The sequence below is a fragment of the Setaria viridis genome, chromosome 5, assembly GCF_005286985.2.
Source record: "Setaria viridis chromosome 5, Setaria_viridis_v4.0, whole genome shotgun sequence".
Taxonomy (NCBI): Eukaryota; Viridiplantae; Streptophyta; class Magnoliopsida; order Poales; family Poaceae; genus Setaria; species Setaria viridis.
The window spans coordinates 35,574,833-35,596,534 of NC_048267.2; the positions used below are offsets into that span (position 1 = coordinate 35,574,833).

Here is a 21,702-nt window from a genome sequence, read left to right on the forward strand (position 1 = left end):
TTATTATCTGTACTGAACGAGGAAATAGAAAACAATCCTCCAGAGTTATACCTCATTACCCCTCTCGTTACCCCTCAAAAAAGACCTACCTATCACGTATTACCCCTCTCATTACCCCTAAAAAAGACCTACCTATCACGTCAATCAAGTAAAATAGAACGATAAAGGAAGGAGAAAAATGAATTCTATCGTCTCACTGATGGATTTCAGCCACCATTCCAGTTCTTTTTATCATCGCGACTCTACCTACCCCACGTGTACCCACTACCATCAATCACACGTGTCTTCCCGCATCCTTTTCTTTTCTTTCCTTACCCCACATTGCCCACATCTCCCGATCTGCCTTATAGCAGTCTCACAAAGTATTCAGTACGATGGGATCGAGGAACGGATTTGTGGAATGTGGATCAATACTCTTTAAATTTCCAATACGATCAGGGTATATCTCTTTGGGATGAGACATGGAACGTGAACCAAATATTTTTGAACAAACCGGCCATAAAAATTAAATAATTATTTGCATAAATATGGACTAACATAATCTTATCTTACCTGATAATAATTAAAGTAAGCAACGCTTCTTTTTTTTTCCAACTTAATCTTATTAACAGGTGGTCCTAATGCTTAATTTGTTACTGTAATCGTCATTTACATGCGGGGTCCAGAATTTACTCCGTTTACTTCACGAGCAAACCGTCCGCACGGGATCGTCCTCAACCTGGATTCCAATCCGTCCACCCCTCCTCTCGGCCACTCCGCCTCGAATTCGAACCTGCTAGATCGAGGCTTGCGAGCTCCGAAAGATCCGCGAGACTAAACGCCAGCTCCTCGTCCAAAAGCACAAGATCAGCTTGAGCTCGGCGTTTGGGGGTGGCCGCGGCTGGAGCTTGGCGCCGGAGGTGTGGTAGTCAGCGCCACCCGCCTGACGATGCGGAGGGAGCCCACGGCTAGCAGCAGTGTCTGGTCTTCACTTTAGACGCCGGCCGCCATGACGGCTCCTGTGTTCGATGCCAATCTGACTATCTGAATGCCTGGCGCGTGAAAACAGGAGGAGGAGGAAGCCACATTGGCCTGGCTATTGATCAAGACGATCGAACCGTTGTTGGCTAATTGATTGATACTCACGACACGAATCGGCGGCACTCGACGTGAACCGACGCAACGCAAGATGCGGCGGCGGCGGCGTGACAATTGACGAAGGCGTCGTCCATCGTGCCGGGGTGCCGGCGTGGATGCGACGCCGTGCGTCCATACAGTCCGATCTCGAACGTCCGAGCGAGCAGGCGCGAGTAAGCATCATAAGGGCCAGCTGCCGCCTTGCCTCTTTGCCTCTTGCGGTCTTGCCTGCTAGCTGTCTTAATTGTTCATTTGTTCAATTGTTCGTAAGGCTCTAGAAAGAGCACTTTGCAATTGTGTTTGTGGGTCCGGCTTTGTTTATCTCAATGACTGAATGTTTGAACTTTGAAGCTTGTGTTGGATTTATGCGGCAGTGAAAGAATATGATTGCGACTGCATGATTTTGTGAATGTAAAAGTGAAGAAAGATCGGAAGGGAAATGGCAACGCAATTGCACCTTGTTTTTTTTTGGGGGGGGAGGGGGGGGGGGGGGGGGGGGGGGGGGGGCGGGCACAGCAAATTTGACAATTGTTTGCCGTTTGTTTCGGCAGTTTGTGGGGTAGAGACTGGGGCAAGGAAAGAAATGAGAACAAGAGGGAAGGTGAGCAGACCTGTGACTATATATGAGCCTGTGACAAATGCAAACTCGCTGATAAGCTGAGCTAGAAAATTTCGGATCCACGGATGACCTGTGCTCAAACATTCTGACGCTTGGATCGAAGGCTCTGGGATATAAACATTACTTAATTATTTCATTGTTTAATCTTTACTAGCAAAATGCCTGCGTTACTACGGTAAAAGACCAATTGTGTTTTTCAAACTAATATTATTTTTTATTTTCATCACTAAATTTTTATTCCACTTATTGGATGTCTACACATTTAAGTAGAAAACCAAAAGAATTTTGACTTAATTATTTCCTTCAACTCAAATACCTATTAAATTAAAACATTTTGTTATTCAATCGAGATGGCCACCGACGGGGACCGGGACTAAAGATTGTTGTTTCCAATCCGGATAAAACCGCTCGACTTTCCCACCGCCACTACCATGTGGCCCCGCCGCGGCCCCATAGCCCCTGCTTTTCTCCCGCCACGTGGCTCCCCCACCCTGCGTTGCCCAGCAACGGCACACTTGGAGAAACCCGTGTATACCAGTCAAACACAGCACACCAACGGACTCACTCACACTTCCACGCGGGCCCATGCCCGCTTCGCATGCGATGGACCCACCTGTCGGTAGCAGAGGCATGGGCCCGTGCCAGTCGCACCCACCACGCTTGCATCGAGAGCCCAAAAGCCTGGCCCGCCTGGGCGCTCCCACTCCGTCCACACACACAGAGTAGACAATCGACACAGGCACATGGCATTGGCGCATGCCATCCCCACCACCACCCAAAAACCCCAATTCCCCAAGACCCCCGACCGATCCCCAGTGGTCGGCGGCTGAAGCGGCGCCGTCGCAAGAGTCGAAGGGCCCGCTGGAGCAAGTCCCCGCGGCGGCGGCCGCCGGACTCCTCTTCCTCACCCGCGCCCGAGACCCTCCCCGTCGGTGCCGAGTTCGAGGTACGCCCACGGCTTTGGCAGATCCTGGTTCGAGGCCATGGTCGTCGGCTTCGCGCCCACCCGCGGTACCCGCACCCCGACGCGCTACACCATCACGTACGAGCACCTCCTCGCCGACGATGGTGGCAGCGTGCTCGCGGAGCACTTCGTGCCCATCCACATCCGCCCGCGGCCCCCTCCCCCCTCCCCCGGCTCCTCTTCCCTCTCCCCCAGCCGAGGAGGGCTACGCGGCCACCTCCTCTCCTCCCTCTCCTTCGCCTCCGCCGGATCCGGCCGACGACCCCCCCCCCCCCTCTCCCTCGGCTCCTCCTCCCTCTCTCCCGGCCGAGGTGGGCGTAGACCTCGATTCCGATTTGAGTCGGCGAAGACATCGAACCCGACACGTCCAGCCTCAATTCCGATTTGAGTCAGTGGCAACCTCGATTCAAATCGGTGAGGACTTATGCAACATTGAGGGGCCGCCGCCACCAACGCCAGGTCTTGGTGCCGTGGCTGCCGCCATGGCGAGGGTAGAGAGGGAGGGAAGGGGAAGAGGGAGGCGCGGGTGAGAAGACAGAGGCGGCCAGACAAACGGGAGGGAGCCGTGGCAGCGGCAGATGGATGAGAGAAACGGAAGGGGAGGTGGACGGGTAAAGGAGAAGACGTGCGTTGCGAACAGGTCTCGCGAAGAACATGTCTGTGTACAGAAAATAGATTAATGAATATGGACCCACATGTCTATGTACTAATTTAATAATTAGGCCCACATGTCAACGGGATTAAGTTGGACTAAACTAAAAAAGGTGGACAGATGCATTCCTCACTATTATTAGATAAGATAAGATAGTGTTCACACAATAGGAAAATTGGTTCCATTACTCGTAAGATAGTGTTCACACAACAGGAAAATTGGTTCCATTACTCGTTCCTACATATATGCGCATGACATTTAAAATCCAAGTTGCATTATCGGACAACGTCATGCGTATTTCGTTGAACCGTGTCCTCGATGGGGACTAACGATAATAAAATATAATAATGTGGCAATGTAATATGCAAACTTATATATTGAGTAGGAAATAAACAATTTTTGAAATTTAATCCATTGACTTTGCGACGAGGTTAATATGTCACAACTTGGTGGGAAATCTATCTCAACTATTACTATCCAATTGAAGTAGAGTTTTCTTAGTCATCGAAAACATGAGTTATATGCATCGGCACCCACATATTGCCTTCCTGATGTGCATGTGCGGCTTATAGCCCACAACTTATAGCCCACAACTTCGATATCAATTTAAACACTTACGAGTGCCGCACCGTAGAGAGTCTCAATCACGAGAAATAGACATTTTTTCCTGTTGCAATCCACGAGTATATTTGCTAGTTTAGATAACTTGTGCAGTTAAAAATGATTATAAAGAGGCATGTGGAGGATAATTGGCCTCCGGTGGAGCTTTTTAGACCTTGTCGCCTCTACCTGGGCTGCTTTTTCCTTCAGTCCAGGTTGCTGTGGTATGGGCGTATGGCTGTACGCTCTCAAATCTCTGGTTGTTCCGGCGGCGACAGGATGGAAATTTTATCCATCTTCCGGAAGATGTTTTTAAGTTACCTTGCTTCCGACTGTTGGATCGCTGCCACCCAAACTTAGCCTCACTCCCACACTTCCCTACCTATGCTACCACCCCCCGTGCGGGGCCCACACTACCGCGCCCGTATACCCGCGATGCCACTCTCGCCGGCCCCCAGCCACCGGAGGCGAGGAAGAAGGCGCGGCCAGTAGTGAACTTTTTCTAAAAAAATGTTGAAATATTTTTTAAAAAAATATTAGATCAACTTTTCTTAAAGATGTTGGTTCAACTTTTTTTGAGAAAATCTTGGTTAACATTTTCTTGAAAACCGTTGAAAACCGTTGAGGTTCAACATTTTTCAAAAAATGTTGAAGGTTCAACATATTTATAAAAAAATATGTTCAACTTTTTTCAAAAAATATTGGTCAACATTTTTTATCCAACATTTTTTAGTTGAAATATTGAATGAGCCATCATTAGTTTAGCTTTGATGGTTTTGGAACGGAACGAAAGTATGAGCTTTTTCCGCTAGATATATAGGATCCCGACGGGGACGAGGCATCGATCCAAGGAATGCCCCACGTCGATCCCAACCCGCGTTTGGGACGAACGAACCCAGGATGCGGAACGTCGCACAGTCCCGCGTCCCCTATGACACTGCTCTAGAGTAGCCACATCCACAGTGTGGCACTAGCGAACCTGACAGGGAGTGTGATGCCATGAAGATGTCTCCGCCGCGCTTGAGAATGATAGTTGAATGATAATTTGTGCAATTTTCACGTAGACAATAATTTGCTTGCAATGTTAAGTTTCTATCATTTGTTCTAAAATTAATACTAGAGAGTTAGTTGTTCTATGTATGTAGACTTATCTGTTCAGTGTAAAATTATATGTTCACTTTATAGATTAATTTATTCACGATATAGACTCATTTATTCTTTTCTATAGAATGAGCTGGTCAACCATGTAGGTTCATGGACTAAATAAGGCCTAGTGGTTAGAGCATCTGAGCAGCACCTAGCAGGCTTGGGTTCAACTCCCTATGGGAGCGAATTAAACGGGTCTGAATAAAAAATTATAAAAGAAATAGGTAGGGGCTTCCGCTGCTGACTTCGGTCAAAAAAAATATTGTTCTATATCCATAATGCATTCTTCCAAGTGTATAAATTTTATCCGTTAGTTAATATAATTGGTTCTAGTGGATAAATACTTGTTTTGTAAGTTCCTGTTCGAGGTATATAAATCTTTTGTTCCGTGAGTTCTTATAATTTTGTTATAAGTGCACATATTTTTATTTCGTGAGTTCATATAATTTATTCGATACGTACATTTTATTTTTTTAAGTTCGCATAATTTATTCGAGATATACGAATCTGAGTAAAATCTTCCAACTTGATGTTCATATTCTACTGTTTTGTCCGGTACAATCAAATTTTAAATCTTTTATTTGCAGTATACTATCTGTACGCTCTCTTTCATTCGCATCATACAATCTTGCTAATATTCAATATTTTATCCGTTGGTTATAATCATGTGTTCATCATATTATTTTTTGTTGGTGTTAAACGATCATTTGGTCTAGTTATTCCAGTATTTGAATATTTTAATAACTTCATCCAAATATAGTCAAGCTTGTTCTTATTTTCAAGATTTTATCTAAGAAACGCATAATCAGAATTCAATTTGAATGTTTGAATTATGATTTTGGTTTTTTTTATTTTCAATATTGCATGCACATGGCTCATGTCATCTATTGACGAATTTTTCTTCTTCCCTTTGTGCATAAACTGTTTTCTCTGGTAAAATTGGGCCTGACTAAAAAAGAGTGGAAAGACTCCAAAAGTTCGACTTTCAGGTCGGGCCAAGAGCCCAAGATCTTGAGTTGGGCCTATCTTATGTGCGTTAGGTTGGACCTATCCGATGTGCGTCCAGCCTGCCGCGCTCTCTCCACACTCTCTGCTACCTCTACGTGTTCTTTAAAAAAACCTATAATGTGCCCTACGACTACAAAATCCTCTTTTTTTTTTTGATAAAAGCTCTTGGGCAAGCTTTATTGATCAAATATAGTTACATCGTTTGATAGGAGCTGAACAATAAAACCAGGGGGATCATCGTTCCAAATACAATTTACTCTAGAAATCATAGCATGTCTAGCTAGCTCATGCGCCACTTGATTTGCTTTCCTACTCAAGTGCTCAATGGAGATCTCTTGGAATCCACTCCAAACTATATTGCATTCATCGTAAACTGCAGCAGCTGAATTTGCAGTGAATCCTCTTTCTCAAAATAAAAAGGGACACTACCAAAGGTCCGCTTGTTGCGGTACAATTGTACATTGACTTGACCGAGTCAAGCTATAACCACGTACGGAGTACAACAACACTGGGTAGAGCCGTAGAGGCTGGATCTCGCCATCTAGGCATCTAGTAGCTTCGACTCCCGCTATTTGAAACATGCTCCGAATATCAGGTCAGCGCACACGCAACATGCCTGCAACGTGGAGGCTAGGGTTGCAACTTGCAAGGGCGACTTCGCCGCAAGTGCCTCCAGGGTGGCAGGCAGCTCAAGTTGCACGCAAAAGAATCCCACGAGAGTGTAGCTAGTGTCGGGTGCCGCACACTTGGTCACTAGTTTAAGCAGATTTCATGGCAAGGCGTGTGGTGAGTTGGTGTGAAAAAGATGACCTAATGTCCTAATCCTACCCCTCGATCGCACGCACCGGCGACACACACATCCCCTGCTGTGCCACATCAGCGCTAGTTTGGCCCTGCCTGCAGAACTTTTGACTCGCGTGCACACGCATTCGTCGTGTAATCGCTATAGGCCACAGGGACGGGCAAGCAAGTCTCGTGTCAGTCCAGAGATCCCAAAAGAAAACGAAGTGCTGGCGTGGAATGTGTTCGCCCTCGCGCACAAATTTCCTGCGAGTGATGTGAACGAGCCGGGTGCCTCGACTGTTACTTGTGAACGTTGACGTGTATGTGGCCGGCCGGAACTGGACTTGCATTGTCATTTGGTTGTTCCATTCGGAAGAGAAGAACTGAAGAAAGCGTGCGCGCTGCCCACCTGACCTGACACGTCCGGGGCCCCTGTTGGGGGGCTTCACCTTTGCTTCTCACTCTGGGTCCGCCGGCACACGTGAACACGTCCCTCTCCGCCGTTTAGTCATCGTTGCATAGGCGCTAGCAGTCCGGCGCCGGCGCACACGTAAAACGTCCGCCGCGTTGCCTTGTTCTTTGCGGCTCAGCGTGATGCCCACCCGTAGGCGCACAGCTAGCTCGGCCTGTTTGGCTGGATTTATAAACCGGCTAAAAAACTGAAATGGCTGATTTGTTGTGAGAGAAAAATACTGTTCGGTGACTGATAAGCTGAAGCGAACAGGCTAAGCATGAGAGCTGGCGGGCGGACGCTGATTGGATGGTTCATAGGCACACACGCATATCCATCATGCTCCACGTTTTTTATTTGGTGTTGCCAAATCCAACTGTGCGTCCGCTGTTTTTTATATACATATAGAAGATGAACTTGGGGTTTTATAAAGGAGGGAAGATTTTTATAGAGAAACGAAGTACATTTCGTTCGGAAGAAAAATGAAGTGCAAAAAGTTTGACTAAAAAAAATGCTTTGGTTGACAATTTGACATGCATGCTAGTGGAGCAGCAACAGCAGTACTGTCAGCTAGCACAGCACTATACTTGCCCAGTGTTTCAAGATCGTCGCTCGGCACGGTTCCCAGGCTTAGAGCAACTAGTATACTATTATGTTATCGCAAAGCCCATGGTTTCCAGCCTTACGCAAGGTGATGGCATCCGAGATAAAAAAGATACTGGTTGGTACGCGTGGGGAGAACGTGGAGCCGGGCAAAGAATCCCATGGGCATTGCGCATTGGGCAGGGCAGGCAACAACCTGCCTGAGCCTGACGTCCTCCTCACCTCATCAGGATTCAGGAACAAAATGGATCGGCGGCCGGGGTTGACCCCGTTTCTATCCGCACGCGTTGCCCGATTTGCCTCCAGCTCCAGCCCCGGGAATCCGGCACCCGGGCGGCGGCGGTCAGCTCAGCTGGCCAGCAACCATCGTATGCCGCGGTGCGGCGGCGGCCCGCGGGCCACGCCCAGAAAATGGGTCGGGGACGAGCGGTTTCCTCGGCAGTTTCTCCACGCCGGGACGCGTTTTTTTGGTGCGGTCGGGGGCGCCCGTGCCCTGGCACGCAACGCAGCGCACCCTTGCTCTTGCTCGACAAAACGGCGAGGGGGGCGCCCCACCAGGCCACCACCGGAACCGATCGATGGCCGCGGCAGCCGTCCACCGGGTCGTCACCTGGGCTCCACCGGCGGGGCGGGCGGTGCATTTGTCTAGCGCGGCCGCGAGGGCCGCGGGCCCTCTGCCTGACCACGCGGCGGCCCGCCGCGTGCCCCGCCATGCGCGCCCCCGCCCGCTTTTGTTTCCTCCCTTGTTCTGCTCGCTGTTTGCTAATTGTCCCCTTTGAGCTCGGGGGGTGCTTTCTGCTTTGTACCTGCAGCATGCATGCGTGAATCGTTGTTCATATGCCGTTGGTGTAGCTACTACTAGAAGCTAAACAAAACGCGGGCAAGTATCCAATCAGCTCGATACGCTATGAATTTTTATATGCCAAGGCAAGGAATCGCGTAAAGCTTCCCGTGGATACAAAAATGAGTCCTGGGGAAAGTTTGGGCGACGTGGATGAATGTGGCGAATATTTCTTCTCTTAGTTACCAAGTATTGGAGTCCTTTCGGGTCAGTGTACTCCTACTAATGATGACACGTCTTTTTGGTGAAGGAAACCAGCGACGTGCTTTGAAAAAAGGCTCCAGAAATTTTGTGTTCCTTTCACATGATGTATGGTGTGTTGGTGTCTTGATTCGCTGGTAGGGCCATTGTTTGAGCTCTGTTTAATCTGACTGAGGCGTAAACCAAAAATGATGCTGCATGCTCCTATGGAGCGCTAGAGTAGTGTGTGTCCATGTCACTCGCTGAACATACGATATGTAGGCTTCGTTTATGCCTGCAAATTTACATTCTTTTTTTTAAAAAAAAATTGTACTGAGGTACCTCTTCGAATGGATCTTTAATTCGGTGTTCGCAGTCGGGCGACTTGCTCCAGTTTTTTAGTAGTACCATTAGCATCTTCTGAACACTCTCTCCGTGCTTAGATACGAACGGTAATTTCAAATTCAGAAGGTATGGCATGTCTGAGGCATTGCGTCAGGGGACGAGTGGCATGGTGGCATAGTTCGGTCTGTCGATGACATATATATGAAAGTGTCTCTTTCAGACCAGAGCGTGCTAGTCTAGACTTCACAACGTCTCTTTCAGCCCAGAGCGTACTGCATGGGCAAGGGATCAGGTCGCACGTCACGCGCCAAACAACCCGAAATGCACTGGGATCCAGGATGTCACACCTGACCATACTCATCTTCATCGGAGGAGAAAGAGCACACTTCAGTCAACTTTAAAAGAATCCAATATATCTTCGCACTCCGGTTTGAAGTTACTGAAAAAGAAATTAACGTTACTGCCGCGTTGTAAGGGTGTTTGGATACTAGGTGCTAAATTTTAGCAGTATCACATCGGATGTTTGGATGCTAATTAGGAGAACTAAATATGAGCTAATAATAAAACTAATTGCAAAACCCCGAGCTAATTCGCGGGACGAATCTATTAAACCTAATTAATTCATCATTAGCAAATGATTACTGCAGCACCACATTGTCAAATCATGGACTAATTAGGCTTAACAGATCCGTCTCGCGAATTAGACCCCATCTGTGCAATTAGTTTTGTAATTAGCCTATGTTTAATACTCCTAATTAGTATCAAACATCCGATGTGACAGGTGCTAAACTTTAGTAGGTGGTACCCAAACACCCGAATGATACTTCCGGTAATAAAAACCTATAGTATATGTAAAAAAAATAAAAAAGGTTAGGCCACACCCTCAATCTTTTTTCTCTAGAAAACGAACAACCCCAGTCAATCGTCGATGTCATTTTTTATTTTTTGTTTCTAAAATAGCATATTTGTACAAGTGTTTTGGACTTTTATCAGTTCAAGATCACCAAAATTCATGTTCCTTTCATGTCAACTCACGTGGCCATTACTGATTCATACCAAAATGATTGCAAGAACAACACACACAATTACCAACTCCATATCCTTAAGCCAACCGGTGGTCCACAACAAAAAACACCGTAATCCAACTCCAACCCAGGCCGTAAAAGCCACCCAAAATCCAAAGATCCCCGACGGGTCCCACCTTCCTCAAACGAAAACACTGCGAGGCTGGACCCATTTTTAAAATCCAAACTCCACGTAGCTCACCACAATCCACAGCCATCGGTGTGCATTCTCTCAGTCTCCCACCGTCCATCGTACGCCGTAAACTATGAACCCCGCTACAGGATGGATGAGCTTGAGAGCTCGAGCTCCCCCGCGCCGCGCGCAACAAAACAAACCCGCAATTTGTTCGGCTCGTTTGCCCCGGAACAGAGCCCGCGCGGCGCCATCGACACGCCGCGCGGGGCGGCGAGCGAGAGTTCCCCGTCTCCACCACCACCACCACCCCGCACCGCGCGGCGGGACGCCGAGCCTGAGGGAGCCGAGGCCAGCGGTGGACCGGTGGTGGGTGCGGAGCCACTAGCGACAACATGCACGAGAAATACCACGGATTTCTTTAGCGTTTTCCCCCTCGCTTCTCCCCCCCAACTCCCGATGCCGCTGTAGCTGTACTGCTTGCTCTTCTCAGTCCAGCTATCCCCCATAGACTTCGCACCAACCCCTCGCACACACCAAAGAGGAAAAAAAAAAAACTCGTTTTTTTTCGTCGGAAAAAGGAGAGTGAGAGAGAAAATTATACTCCCTCCCTCCTCTACTGTCCAACCGCGGACACTAAGGCAGGTCAGGCAGGCAGGCGGACAGGGGAGGCAAGAGGGGCACGAGCTCGGCGAAGCTGCTGAGGGAGACAAGCCAGCTGCTGCTGCTGCTGCATTGCACTGCATTGGGCGGGAGGGCTCGCCGCCGCCGGAGGAGGCTCGGATCTTGGCATCCTTGGCGGCTGCAGCTGGTGGCTGCTTCGGTCGGTGGCTGGCGCTGCGCCCATTCGCGGGCGGCCTCGGTCCAGCGCGGCGTGATCTGGCGCGCGACGCCGACGCCGCTCGCGCGGGGAGGCCTGGATCTTGAGGCGACGCCGGTCGCTGCCGCGGGGGACTCTGGTGGGGGTCCGTCGCCGCGGCGCGCTGAGCTGCCGACTTCGCGCCTCGGGTGGGAGATCTGGCCGACGGCGCGGGCCTGCAGATCCCCTGCCTGCGCGGGCACGAGTCGCTGCTGCTGTGGAGCTTCTTCCGGGCGGTGGTGTCGATGGGCTACGGGCACGTGGATCCCTTCCTGCCCCCGCAGCAGCAGGCGGCGGTGGCGGCGTACGCCGCGCCGCAGGGCGACTACGGGCAGCCGCAGGCTCAGCCGGCTCCGCGCCCGCCGGGCTGCCCGTACTCGTCGTCCACCTCGGCGCCGCCGGTCTCGTCCTACCATTCTTTGCCTCCGGCGACGACACCTCCCCCGGAAAGTAGCCCACCTCCGGCGTCCCCTCCACCGGAGCCATTGCCGTCATCGCCGCCGCCACCGGCACCATTGCCGCCGTCGCCGCCGCCGCCGGCATTGTCGCCTCCCCCGCCTGACGCTCCCCCTCCGTCGCTTCCACCGTCGCCGTCGCCGTCCCCACCCCCGTCGCCGCCTCAAGCCCCGCCTCCCCCGCTGGCCACGGACCAACCGCGCGTTCAGCCCCGTGTTTACCCATCACCGCCACCGCCGTCACTCCCCCCGCCGCCGCCTCCCACCGTCTCGCCGCCATCACCCGCTCCGTCCGACTCACCATCGCCGTCGCCTGCTCCAGCTGCACGAGCTCCAGCTCCCACGCATGTCGCTGCCTATTCGCCACCCCCGCCAAGAGTCGCCTCTCCACCGCCTCGGCACTATCACGTCAAGCCGCATGCCGTGCCGCGGTCGCCCCCGAAGCATAACTCGACCCATGCAGCTAGTGGCAGCGGCAAGAACATCGAGATATCGAGGGAGGCGGCCACCACCATTGTAGCACTTGCCGGTCTCGCTATGCTCAGCTTTATTGGCGCCACCATTTGGTTCGTCAAGAAAAAGCGCCGGCGGATAGAGCCTCCGGCGGCATTGCCCACACAGCAACCAGCTCCTCCTCCACCGCCCAACTACATTCCATCTTCTGCCGGATCCTCACTAGCATCAGGTAAGAGCATAAACACTGGCGTGTTTTACGCATTTCCCAATTTATGACATCAAGCTTATGCTAATTGTTTGTGCTTGCCAGATGGGTTCTACTTGAGGTCACCAGGGTATCCTTTCATGCGGTACAGTACTGGGAGCCATGGTTATCCGTACTCCCCGGCCGACTCTGGGATTGGGTATTCCCATATGCTGTTCACGCCAGAGAATTTGGCAGCAATCACAGACGACTTTGCAGAGGAGAACCTTTTGGGAGAAGGTGGATTTGGGTGTGTGTTTAAGGGCATTTTGCCGGATGGTCGCCCTGTTGCTGTCAAGAAGCTCAAAATCGGGAATGGGCAAGGCGAGCGTGAGTTCAAGGCCGAAGTTGATACTATCAGCAGAGTGCATCATAGACATTTGGTTTCGCTAGTAGGCTATTGCATTGCGGATGGCCAGCGAATGCTTGTGTATGATTTTGTTCCCAACAACACACTTTATTACCACCTCCATGGTGAGAACATTTTTCTTTCGGTTTCTATTGTTTCTTACTAGTTCTTATTTAATCCCAACTTCATTATCAGTCTAATTTTTCATTGCTAATATGATCATAAAACCTGATGTCTGAAAACTGCAGTAAGTGAAGCAGCGCTTGATTGGCGGACAAGGGTCAAGATTGCAGCTGGAGCAGCCCGAGGAATTGCTTACCTGCATGAAGATTGTAATATTTTTGCTAAACCATTTCTTCACAGGTCCCATAATCTTCGATAGTTTCTTAGTATTTGTCTGTTTTTCTTCATCAGGTCATCCGCGTATTATACATAGAGATATTAAATCATCCAATATTTTATTGGATAACAACTTCGAAGCTCAGGTGTGCTGTTTTTTGGTGTATGACTCATAAGCCGAGTTCAATATTTGGTGTGATATTCTGATCATATTTATTGTATAAATTTGTTATCTTCTATGGAAACTATCCAGGTTTCTGATTTTGGACTTGCAAGGTTAGCGGGTGATTCCAATACACATGTCACCACACGTGTCATGGGGACATTTGGGTACGTGATGGAGCAAATCCACACCATCTTGCAATTTTTAGAGTTTATTCGTTGATCTATGCCCAATTTCAAGTCTCGTTTACAGAACTAATATGATATCATCTGCAGGTATTTGGCTCCAGAGTATGCATTGTCAGGCAAGTTGACAGCAAAATCTGATTTATATTCTTTTGGAGTAGTTCTTTTGGAGCTTATTACAGGAAGAAAACCTGTTGATGCTTCTCAGCCATTGGGAGATGAAAGTCTGGTCGAATGGGTGAGTCCAATTTTTTTTATAATGTATGGACTTGTTGTGTCGCCAATGTTAGGTCCCAAAGTGTGCGTAGATTTTCAGATTTTTGACCAATATATGTTTGATTGAAGGCATCTTACAAGTGATGATATCCATAGTCATGACATTGAGGTGCACTAATAAATAACATGATGATTGTGTTGTGAAACTCCAATGGATATGTCTAGACTTCAGGCTTCAGCTGTCGATATCCTGTTCCACGGTCTGTTGAGTAATATACAGTAAGTTGAGGTGGAATGACTTACAGTTTGAGTTCTATCATGCAGTAGCTAAAGCTCTGCTGATGCTTTTGCTAGTTTATCCTTTTCCCTTGGAAGCTGAACGACCCTTGGATTTCTTTCCTGACATGGGCATTGCTTCTGGCTTTGGCTGCTGATAAGATTTTTAATCCTTTCATTGGTCCCATTTGCATAGCATGTCGACCAAGAGAGTGATCTGGAGGGAACCCAGTTGCTAAAAGTTCCAGGGATTGTAGCTTTAATAAAAGTAGGCAACCTGATTATTCTTCCAGAGTGGCACACAAAAAGTGGCTGTAGAGTGCTAGGGACTTATTTAATGCAGTCTTCATACTGCGGTTCCGCATGAAAGAAGCTTAGATGGGAACTTGGCAATGACTCAAGCAGCTTGAGGCAGTACCAAAGTAAAGAAACGCCAATTATCATATAACTGTTGCGATCATGAAAGGAGCTGAGATACTACACAAATGGCACCTAATTGATCTAAACATTCCCTGTGGTTATTGCCTGGAGTTAAGGACTTCATGTTAGCTTTATATATTGTGTGCATAATAAAAGATGCTGGTTTCTAATCCATAGTTGTTTGAAATAGTTGGAAAGTTGCTATGTCTCTTACAATGAAGAATATGAATGCCATGTCTAATCAATGAGACAGGTTGTAACAGATACCACGGGGACTATTTTTGGCTCAATGTATTTTTATTGATCTTAACTCTAAACTTTGTGCATGCTGGAAAATTTTCAGGCTCGCCCCCTTCTGCTGAAGGCAATCGAGCATCGGGAGTTTGGGGATCTTCCTGACCCAAGGATGGAAAACAGATTTGATGAAAACGAGATGTTTCATATGATAGGAGCTGCAGCTGCATGCATTCGACATTCTGCAGCGATGAGACCGCGGATGGGGCAGGTAACATACCTTTCAGCATTTTGCCACCATTTCTGAATGACTGACAACAAAGGACCAAAACGTGACCGAGTCTCCTCATCTCCCAGGTGGTTAGAGCACTAGATAGTTTAGCAGACTCTAACTTGAACAATGGCCTTCAACCCGGCCGCAGCGAGGTGTTCTTAGAGCCGCAATCCGAGGAGATTAGATTGTTCCAGCTGAGGGAATTCGGCAGCCGGGATTGTAGCGACGAGTTGAGCCAAGCCAGCTGGAGAAGCCGAAGAGATTTGTAAACAGATTCGGTACAAGATCATTAACATTCTTTTTGGTCATTCTTTACATGTAATTATCTCTTTTACATGATTCTTTTTTTGGCCCCTCCTCCCTGAGGCAATTCTTGTTCCCCCACTGGAATAAATTTTGCATTCTTTCAGGAGATAAGTAAATGAATCCTCTTTTTCCAGTGAAGAATATACAGAAAGTTTGGTTCCTGGCACCTGGCATCCTCTGAAAGATACTAACAGTTTCACTATGCTCTTTCACTGCTCTTGGAAGCAGGACAGTCTCCAGTTGCTGCCCTTGCACTGCAAGTCTCTTTTTTTTTTTTGCAAGGATATAAGGGCACAAAGGCTGTATGGCTGTAAAGTTGCTTACTGGTTGCTTAGGAGACTCTTCAGGCTCTGTTTTGAGCACAAGTGCAATGATTAGTAGAGTGCTAATTTTTATTGGTGATGAATTGCCGCATCCTTCCTAGGCTCAATTATTCCGCACCCTCCGTTTCGTCAGAAAGGCTGGGCGGGCGGGCACATACATATCATTGAGATTTGCGTGGATCCCCATCTCGCGCGCGTCGATCGGTCATCCAGACGCGGTCGCAATAATTTGGTGCGGCAGCCACATGATGGAGAACCGGTGGCAGATGGCAATGTCTTACCAAGAAATACGCGTACGTCCTGCACCGCACGCCTGTCGGTCGGTGTCGCTTGGCTCTATTTTTTTTTCTTTTCCCCACGTCTCCGCGCAACGTTATTTTGGGTGGGCTTTTGTAGGCCGAATTGGCATTAGCGGGGAACCCAAATACGCGCGCGACGGGCCGGGGGAGATGCCGGACAAGGCCACAAAGAAAACCGGAGGCCCGCGATTAAAATGTTCAAAGTTGCATAACCTAACGGAGGAACACTTCCGGTGCTCCACCACCTTCCCATACTCGCGTAGTCCACCCAGCATGTGTTTGGTTCGGGAAGCAAGTGAAATGAATCGGTTCCATCTCACTTTTTGGGATGGGCTCAACCCATCTCGTATTTAGTTGGAAGGATAGGTTCGATCTAATTTTTTAGTTGGAGAGGGTAAGAGGGATGTGATGAATGTTATATTAACGGTGTTAGCAACACCTACCAGCAGGCTCCACATGTCATCTTTTTATTTCATTTTTCCCCCTCAGTGCCTTATCTCTTTGCTTGAGCTCCACTGAGCCACCGCCGGCGCCCTCCTCGCCATGCTCTACCTCCCCCGACCGCTGCTGCTATTCGTGCTCTCCCCCACCTTGCTATCCTCCCTACTCCTCCTCCTCTCCCTCCTCCGCCTCGGCTCCGCGCCGCTGCCGGCGGCGTCCCCCGCTCCCGTGAACCCTCCTACTACGTCGATACAGCCGGAGGAGAAGCTGCCTCAGCAGCAGCTTTACGAGGCCGCGCACTTGCCTCACCAGCCGCCTCCCCCACCTCCTCCTCCTCCTCCACCACCGGAGTGGGAGATCGTGTTCCCGGCAGAGGCCCTCGAGTTCACGTCATGGGTGGCCCAGCGCCACCTGCGCCCTCCACGGACGGACTTGAGACGGAGATGGACGAGGTGGAAGTGGGTCAAGTGCATTCCGTCATTTTGAGCGGATGCAATGAACCCACATCTCACGGTATATTCTCTCCTGAGTCCGACCCAACTCAGATGCATTTTCAACCAAACACAGGTCGATGGGAGTCGAACCTGTTCCAACCCAGTTCGACCCCCAAACCAAACATACCCCTAAAAGGTACACATCAAAATGTGCATGATAAATTGAAGTAAAAATATGAGTGGATAGAGAATGCAAAGATCTACATTCATGCAGAGTTTGAGGATGAACAAAATTTTGTGAGAAATAAAAAAGAGAAAACAGGTGCCAATCATTTTTTAATAGACGCGAGGTTCGAACGGATCGATTGGGGTCAACGACCGTGTTAACCCCCTTGTTTGTTTGGGGTCAATTCAACCCGGTTCAATCCGTTCGCGAAAACGTGTCAACCTACTTCTCTGCTTTGCAGGTCTATCCTTCGACTTCAGCGGCTAGCGCCTTGTAGGAATGACAATCATGTGGGTCTGAACCCGAGACTCGCAGATTTCAGACCCGAGGGGGGCGGGGCGGGTCCGGAATTCCCCACGGAATCTCGGGTTGAGGGAGACGGGACCCGACATGACAGGTGGTTTATACTTCCCCGCGGTGACTCACGGGGTCTGAATTGTACATTTCGATCAAGAACTAGCCCAGCCAACGGTATATAATCTCTGTTCGCACGGTCATCTCCCACCCTCCCCGTCTCCCGGCCAGTGCGCCGCACGCCCGCACCCCGGCCCCGAATCCCCATCGCCCCCTCGCCCGCGCCGCCGCCGGCCGCCCGCGCCTCGCCCGCAGCGCCGCCGGCCGACCGCGCCTCGCCCGCGGCCCCGCGTCTCGCCCGCGCCGCCGCCGACCGCCCGCGCCTCGCCCGCGGCGCCGCCCGCCGGCCGCGCCCTCGCCCGCGAGCGCCGCCCCCTGTCACTGTCTTGCTCGGGTTTCGGGGGCGGGTGCTCATTGTCACCCGAAATGTGGTTCGGGTTTGGGGCGGGTTTTATTCTCGGGTTTCGGGGGCGGGTCCGCGGAAGCTCCACCCGACCCCGACCCGCCCAGTTGCCATCCCTAGCGCCTCGCCGTCAGCCGGCCCAGCCTCCTCTCCCCTCTCCGTCCCGCCGTCGTCGGACCTCAAACCCCCTCGCCGAACACATCTCCATACCCCTTCTACCGAAGTACGGCACCCCCTTCTCCTAGTCACCGGCTCGCCGCCCTCTCCGCACCCGGCTCCTCCTCGTCGTCGTCCTCGACCGCGGCGCTTCTGCCCCCAACTCGGGCGCTAGTACTGGAGGAGCAGATCCATTAGCGCTTGGATTGATTGCTACGTTTTGTTCGGTAAGAATCCCTAGCTTTGCTTTGGATAGATTCCCGTGTTCTAAAAGGGTTTGTTTCACCTTTTATTCGTTCAATTAATTCCAAATCTCTACTTCTCCAATCCATCCCCGTTGCTGCGATTTCTATGGTACAACAGTCTTGTTCTCCGAATAGTTTTGAGCGGGTTCAAACTCCACTATAAGCCCACCGTTAAACCCTTTCAGCTTCAGTATGTCAATATTTACGTATATATACTGGGAAGACGGAAAGAGGGCTCCATGCGCCATTGCCCTTCCTTGACGTTTTTTTCTTATCTAAGGATAAACAGTTCGTAATCCGTCCGTATGCTTGTTTTTTTTTCATGAAGTCGATGGTGATTGTTATAGATGTGGTCATGTGGTGTGATTTGATTAACTTCTCAGTCGCAAAGCAATTTCTAGGCACAAAGGTCAGAGTTCGATGGGGAAACATGAGAGTAAACAGGTGTTTCCTGTTATAGGTTAGGTGTCTAGGGAAATAATTCTCTGACAAAGATTAGGGATGAATGCATGTTCTTTATACATGTCTTGTTAGGTACCAGCTGATCTGTTGCGCTTTTGGTGCCAGTCATGAATCATCTATGTTGTCTTCCCTGCTGATTTCGTGATGTTGATAACACAGGGCTAGGGGCCATGTCTTCTACAAAGAGAGGAGGAGGAGGTGGTCGCCGTGGGCGTGGGCGTGGACGTGGAAGAGGCGCTGTGGCAGAAAATGATATGGATCATCTTGAAACATCCGCACCTTCTTCACCAAGTACTACCTCTGACAGAGAAGAGAATGCTATACCGATTCCAAGACAATCCCCAGCTTGCTATGTAGGGCCATCTGAACTATCCAGCACATTACTCAACCCAAAGATTAACCACCGTTCCGATGCGATTTTTGGTGATCAGGTTTGTCTGATGACATTAAGTTTCATCATAGCTCATAAGTTATGTAAGTCTGGATTATACAATATTATTGAAATCTGAATATTGCAGGCTGTGGAGCAGTTAAAGTTGCGCCATCACAAGCCTTTAAAATTTCATGAGAGATATCGCCCTTATCTGAGGGATGCAGGTTTGCTTGGGCTCTCACAAATTTGCCAGAAGATGCCTCAGTTGGACAAAGCGTTGATTACTGCCCTTGTTGAGCGTTGGAGGCCAGAGACCCATAGCTTCCACTTGGCCTCTGGGGAGATCACTATTACACTTCAAGATGTTGCAATGTTGTTTGCTCTTCCTATTGATGGCCGTCCGGTTTGTTCTACCACTGATCATGATTATGGGCAGGTGGTCCTTGATTGTTTTGGTCTGGACGCAAGGGGGCCAGCAATGCCTGGAAAATCCTTCCTGCATTACAAATGGCTTAAGAAGAACTTCTACGAATTACCAGACGAGGCAGATGACATGACAGTTGAAAGGCATGTTCGAGCATATATCCTGAGCCTTTTATGCGGGGTGCTATTTCCTGATGGGACAGGAAGGATGAGTCTGATATATCTTCCTCTGATTGCTGATCTTTCACGTGTTAGCACATACAGCTGGGGTTCTGCAGTTCTGGCATTCCTATACCGGTCTCTTTGTTCTGTTGCCTCCTCACACAACATAAAGAACATTGGGGGTTCGTTGCTTCTATTGCAGCTTTGGAGTTGGGAGCGCTTTCATGTTGGCAGACCACTGGTTCGGTCTCCATGCACAGAGACAGGCATCGAACAGGACTTACCCCCAATTGGCTTCCGTTGGGTGGGGGCTCGCACACAAAGTGACAATGCTACTCGCTCCCTTAAGCAGTACAGAGATGAACTGAACCTGCAGCGAGTAGATCAGGTGAAGTGGGAGCCCTACCTGTTTGTAGAATCCTCATCCCTACCCCCACTTTGTACAAGAGATTCGGACCTGTGGCTCACACAAGCTCCACTGATAAACTTCCCTATAGTTGAGATGTATTTGCCTGAGCGAGTGATGCGGCAATTCAGCCTTCGACAGTGCGTTCCACCGCCTTTTCGACCTACGCTACAGTCATTGCATCGTATTAGTCGACGTGGCAGAGAACGTGAAAACTGGGAAGAAACACACCATGAGTATATCCAGGAATGGGAAGCCCGGCGACAGCGCATATTTCGAGATACAGAGCAATATGATCCATCTTCTTATGAGGAGTACCTGAACTGGTACTCAGGAGCTACACGGCGGTACCTTGTCCCAGCAACCAGTGATGATGCTGAAGCAGGACCTTTGCCTCCACCTGGTGATTCCTTAGATCTTCAGAATCAAGCCAAGTCTCCGTTGATCCGCAAAGCGGTAAACTAAATTACCTTTTCAGTTCATAATATATATTTTTGTTGGAATTGAAATGCAGTTATTTGCAAGATTTGAATATAGTTTTTCATTCAAATTACTATGCACATATTGAATGAATATTTAATTTCAAGTCTTTCCTAACTGCTGTAGGTTGATAAACTGGAAGGTATGGTTAAGAAGGCCAAGAGAGCCATGACATCTACAGCTGATACGACCACCCAAGCCTTGGTTGCTGAGTTTCTGCATGGGTTTCAAGATGTATTGCAAGATCTTAGTGAGATTGATACTAGTCCACATGTTGACGCAGCTGAGCTTTTGCATGAAGCAGAACAAAACATAGATACCAACCAAGAAGACCAAGAGCAGGAAGATGAAGAACTTGACACAGTGGAGCATGCTTCGTTGTCCCTCGAGCCTATGGATGAGGAAAACAACTTATCCAACAATGTGCTCACTGAACATCATTCACTGGGAGTGGAGGAAAACTGCGATTCAGCCGCCCCAGCCACTGGGAACTATGATACAGCCACTGCTGCAACTGAATTGGTACAGCCCAGTGAGGATCTTCAGCAGGATGAACATCTAGAGGATCACCCTGAAATGGATCAAACTATATTTATGGTGGAACCAAAATGTGAGGAAGATGATGGTTCGAACTTTGTGCTCCCATCGAGTCCTCCAGAACTGATGCTGGAGGAACAGGACGACTCAGCTAATCCAGCCGAGGAACAGGGCCACTTGGCTGCTCAAGGTACTGAATCATGTACGGTACAACAGAGCCTTGAAGTAGGAGAGGCTGAGGGTCAGGAAAACCTTAACACAGCTGAGCATGACGGCACGATGGTGGAGCATACGGGTGAGGAAAACAACAATTGCAATGGTGTTCCTTCTTCCTGCCCAGCATCATCTGCCCTTGTTGATCCTATCCCAATCGAGCAGTGACCATATGTGCGTTACCTATGTAGAGTAGGGATTAGATGCAATTTATTTGCAGATTTAACATGAGAGGCTAGTTCGTTTTCTGCTGGTAGTACTGGGTTGATGCTGTGATTTGTTTTGGCTGTGGATGCCTGGTAATTTGAACGGCGATACATTTGAGTTCTTATTACAGGTGTAGAATCTCACTCATTTTTAGTATTTTATTACTGGCAAAATCACAGTAGGTGATTCACTTGTACGATGGTGAAATGTCCACCCTACTCATGGATCGCTGATCATCCTGCAGCACTGTAAAAAAAAGCAGCAGGACCAATGGTCA

General features: G+C 49.2%; 2 protein-coding genes across 2 annotated transcripts; both read left to right on the plus strand.

The window, feature by feature from the left end:
* The first annotated feature begins 10,819 nt into the window (after positions 1 to 10,819).
* Positions 10,820 to 15,447, plus strand: LOC117858121 (proline-rich receptor-like protein kinase PERK8). The gene is made up of 8 exons (XM_034741125.2): positions 10,820 to 12,504; positions 12,586 to 12,993; positions 13,117 to 13,200; positions 13,283 to 13,353; positions 13,461 to 13,537; positions 13,646 to 13,793; positions 14,811 to 14,972; positions 15,059 to 15,447. Exons 1-8 carry the CDS (start codon positions 11,610 to 11,612, stop codon positions 15,242 to 15,244), a joined length of 2,031 nt encoding a protein of 676 aa, XP_034597016.1. The 5' UTR covers positions 10,820 to 11,609; the 3' UTR covers positions 15,245 to 15,447.
* Positions 15,448 to 17,734: 2,287 nt separating this feature from the next.
* LOC117857628 (serine/threonine-protein phosphatase 7 long form homolog) lies at positions 17,735 to 21,572 on the plus strand. Its single transcript, XM_034740392.2, has 4 exons — positions 17,735 to 18,144; positions 18,784 to 19,055; positions 19,143 to 20,444; positions 20,595 to 21,572. Exons 2-4 carry the CDS (start codon positions 18,795 to 18,797, stop codon positions 21,384 to 21,386), a joined length of 2,355 nt encoding a protein of 784 aa, XP_034596283.1. The 5' UTR covers positions 17,735 to 18,144; positions 18,784 to 18,794; the 3' UTR covers positions 21,387 to 21,572.
* Positions 21,573 to 21,702: the final 130 nt, after the last annotated feature.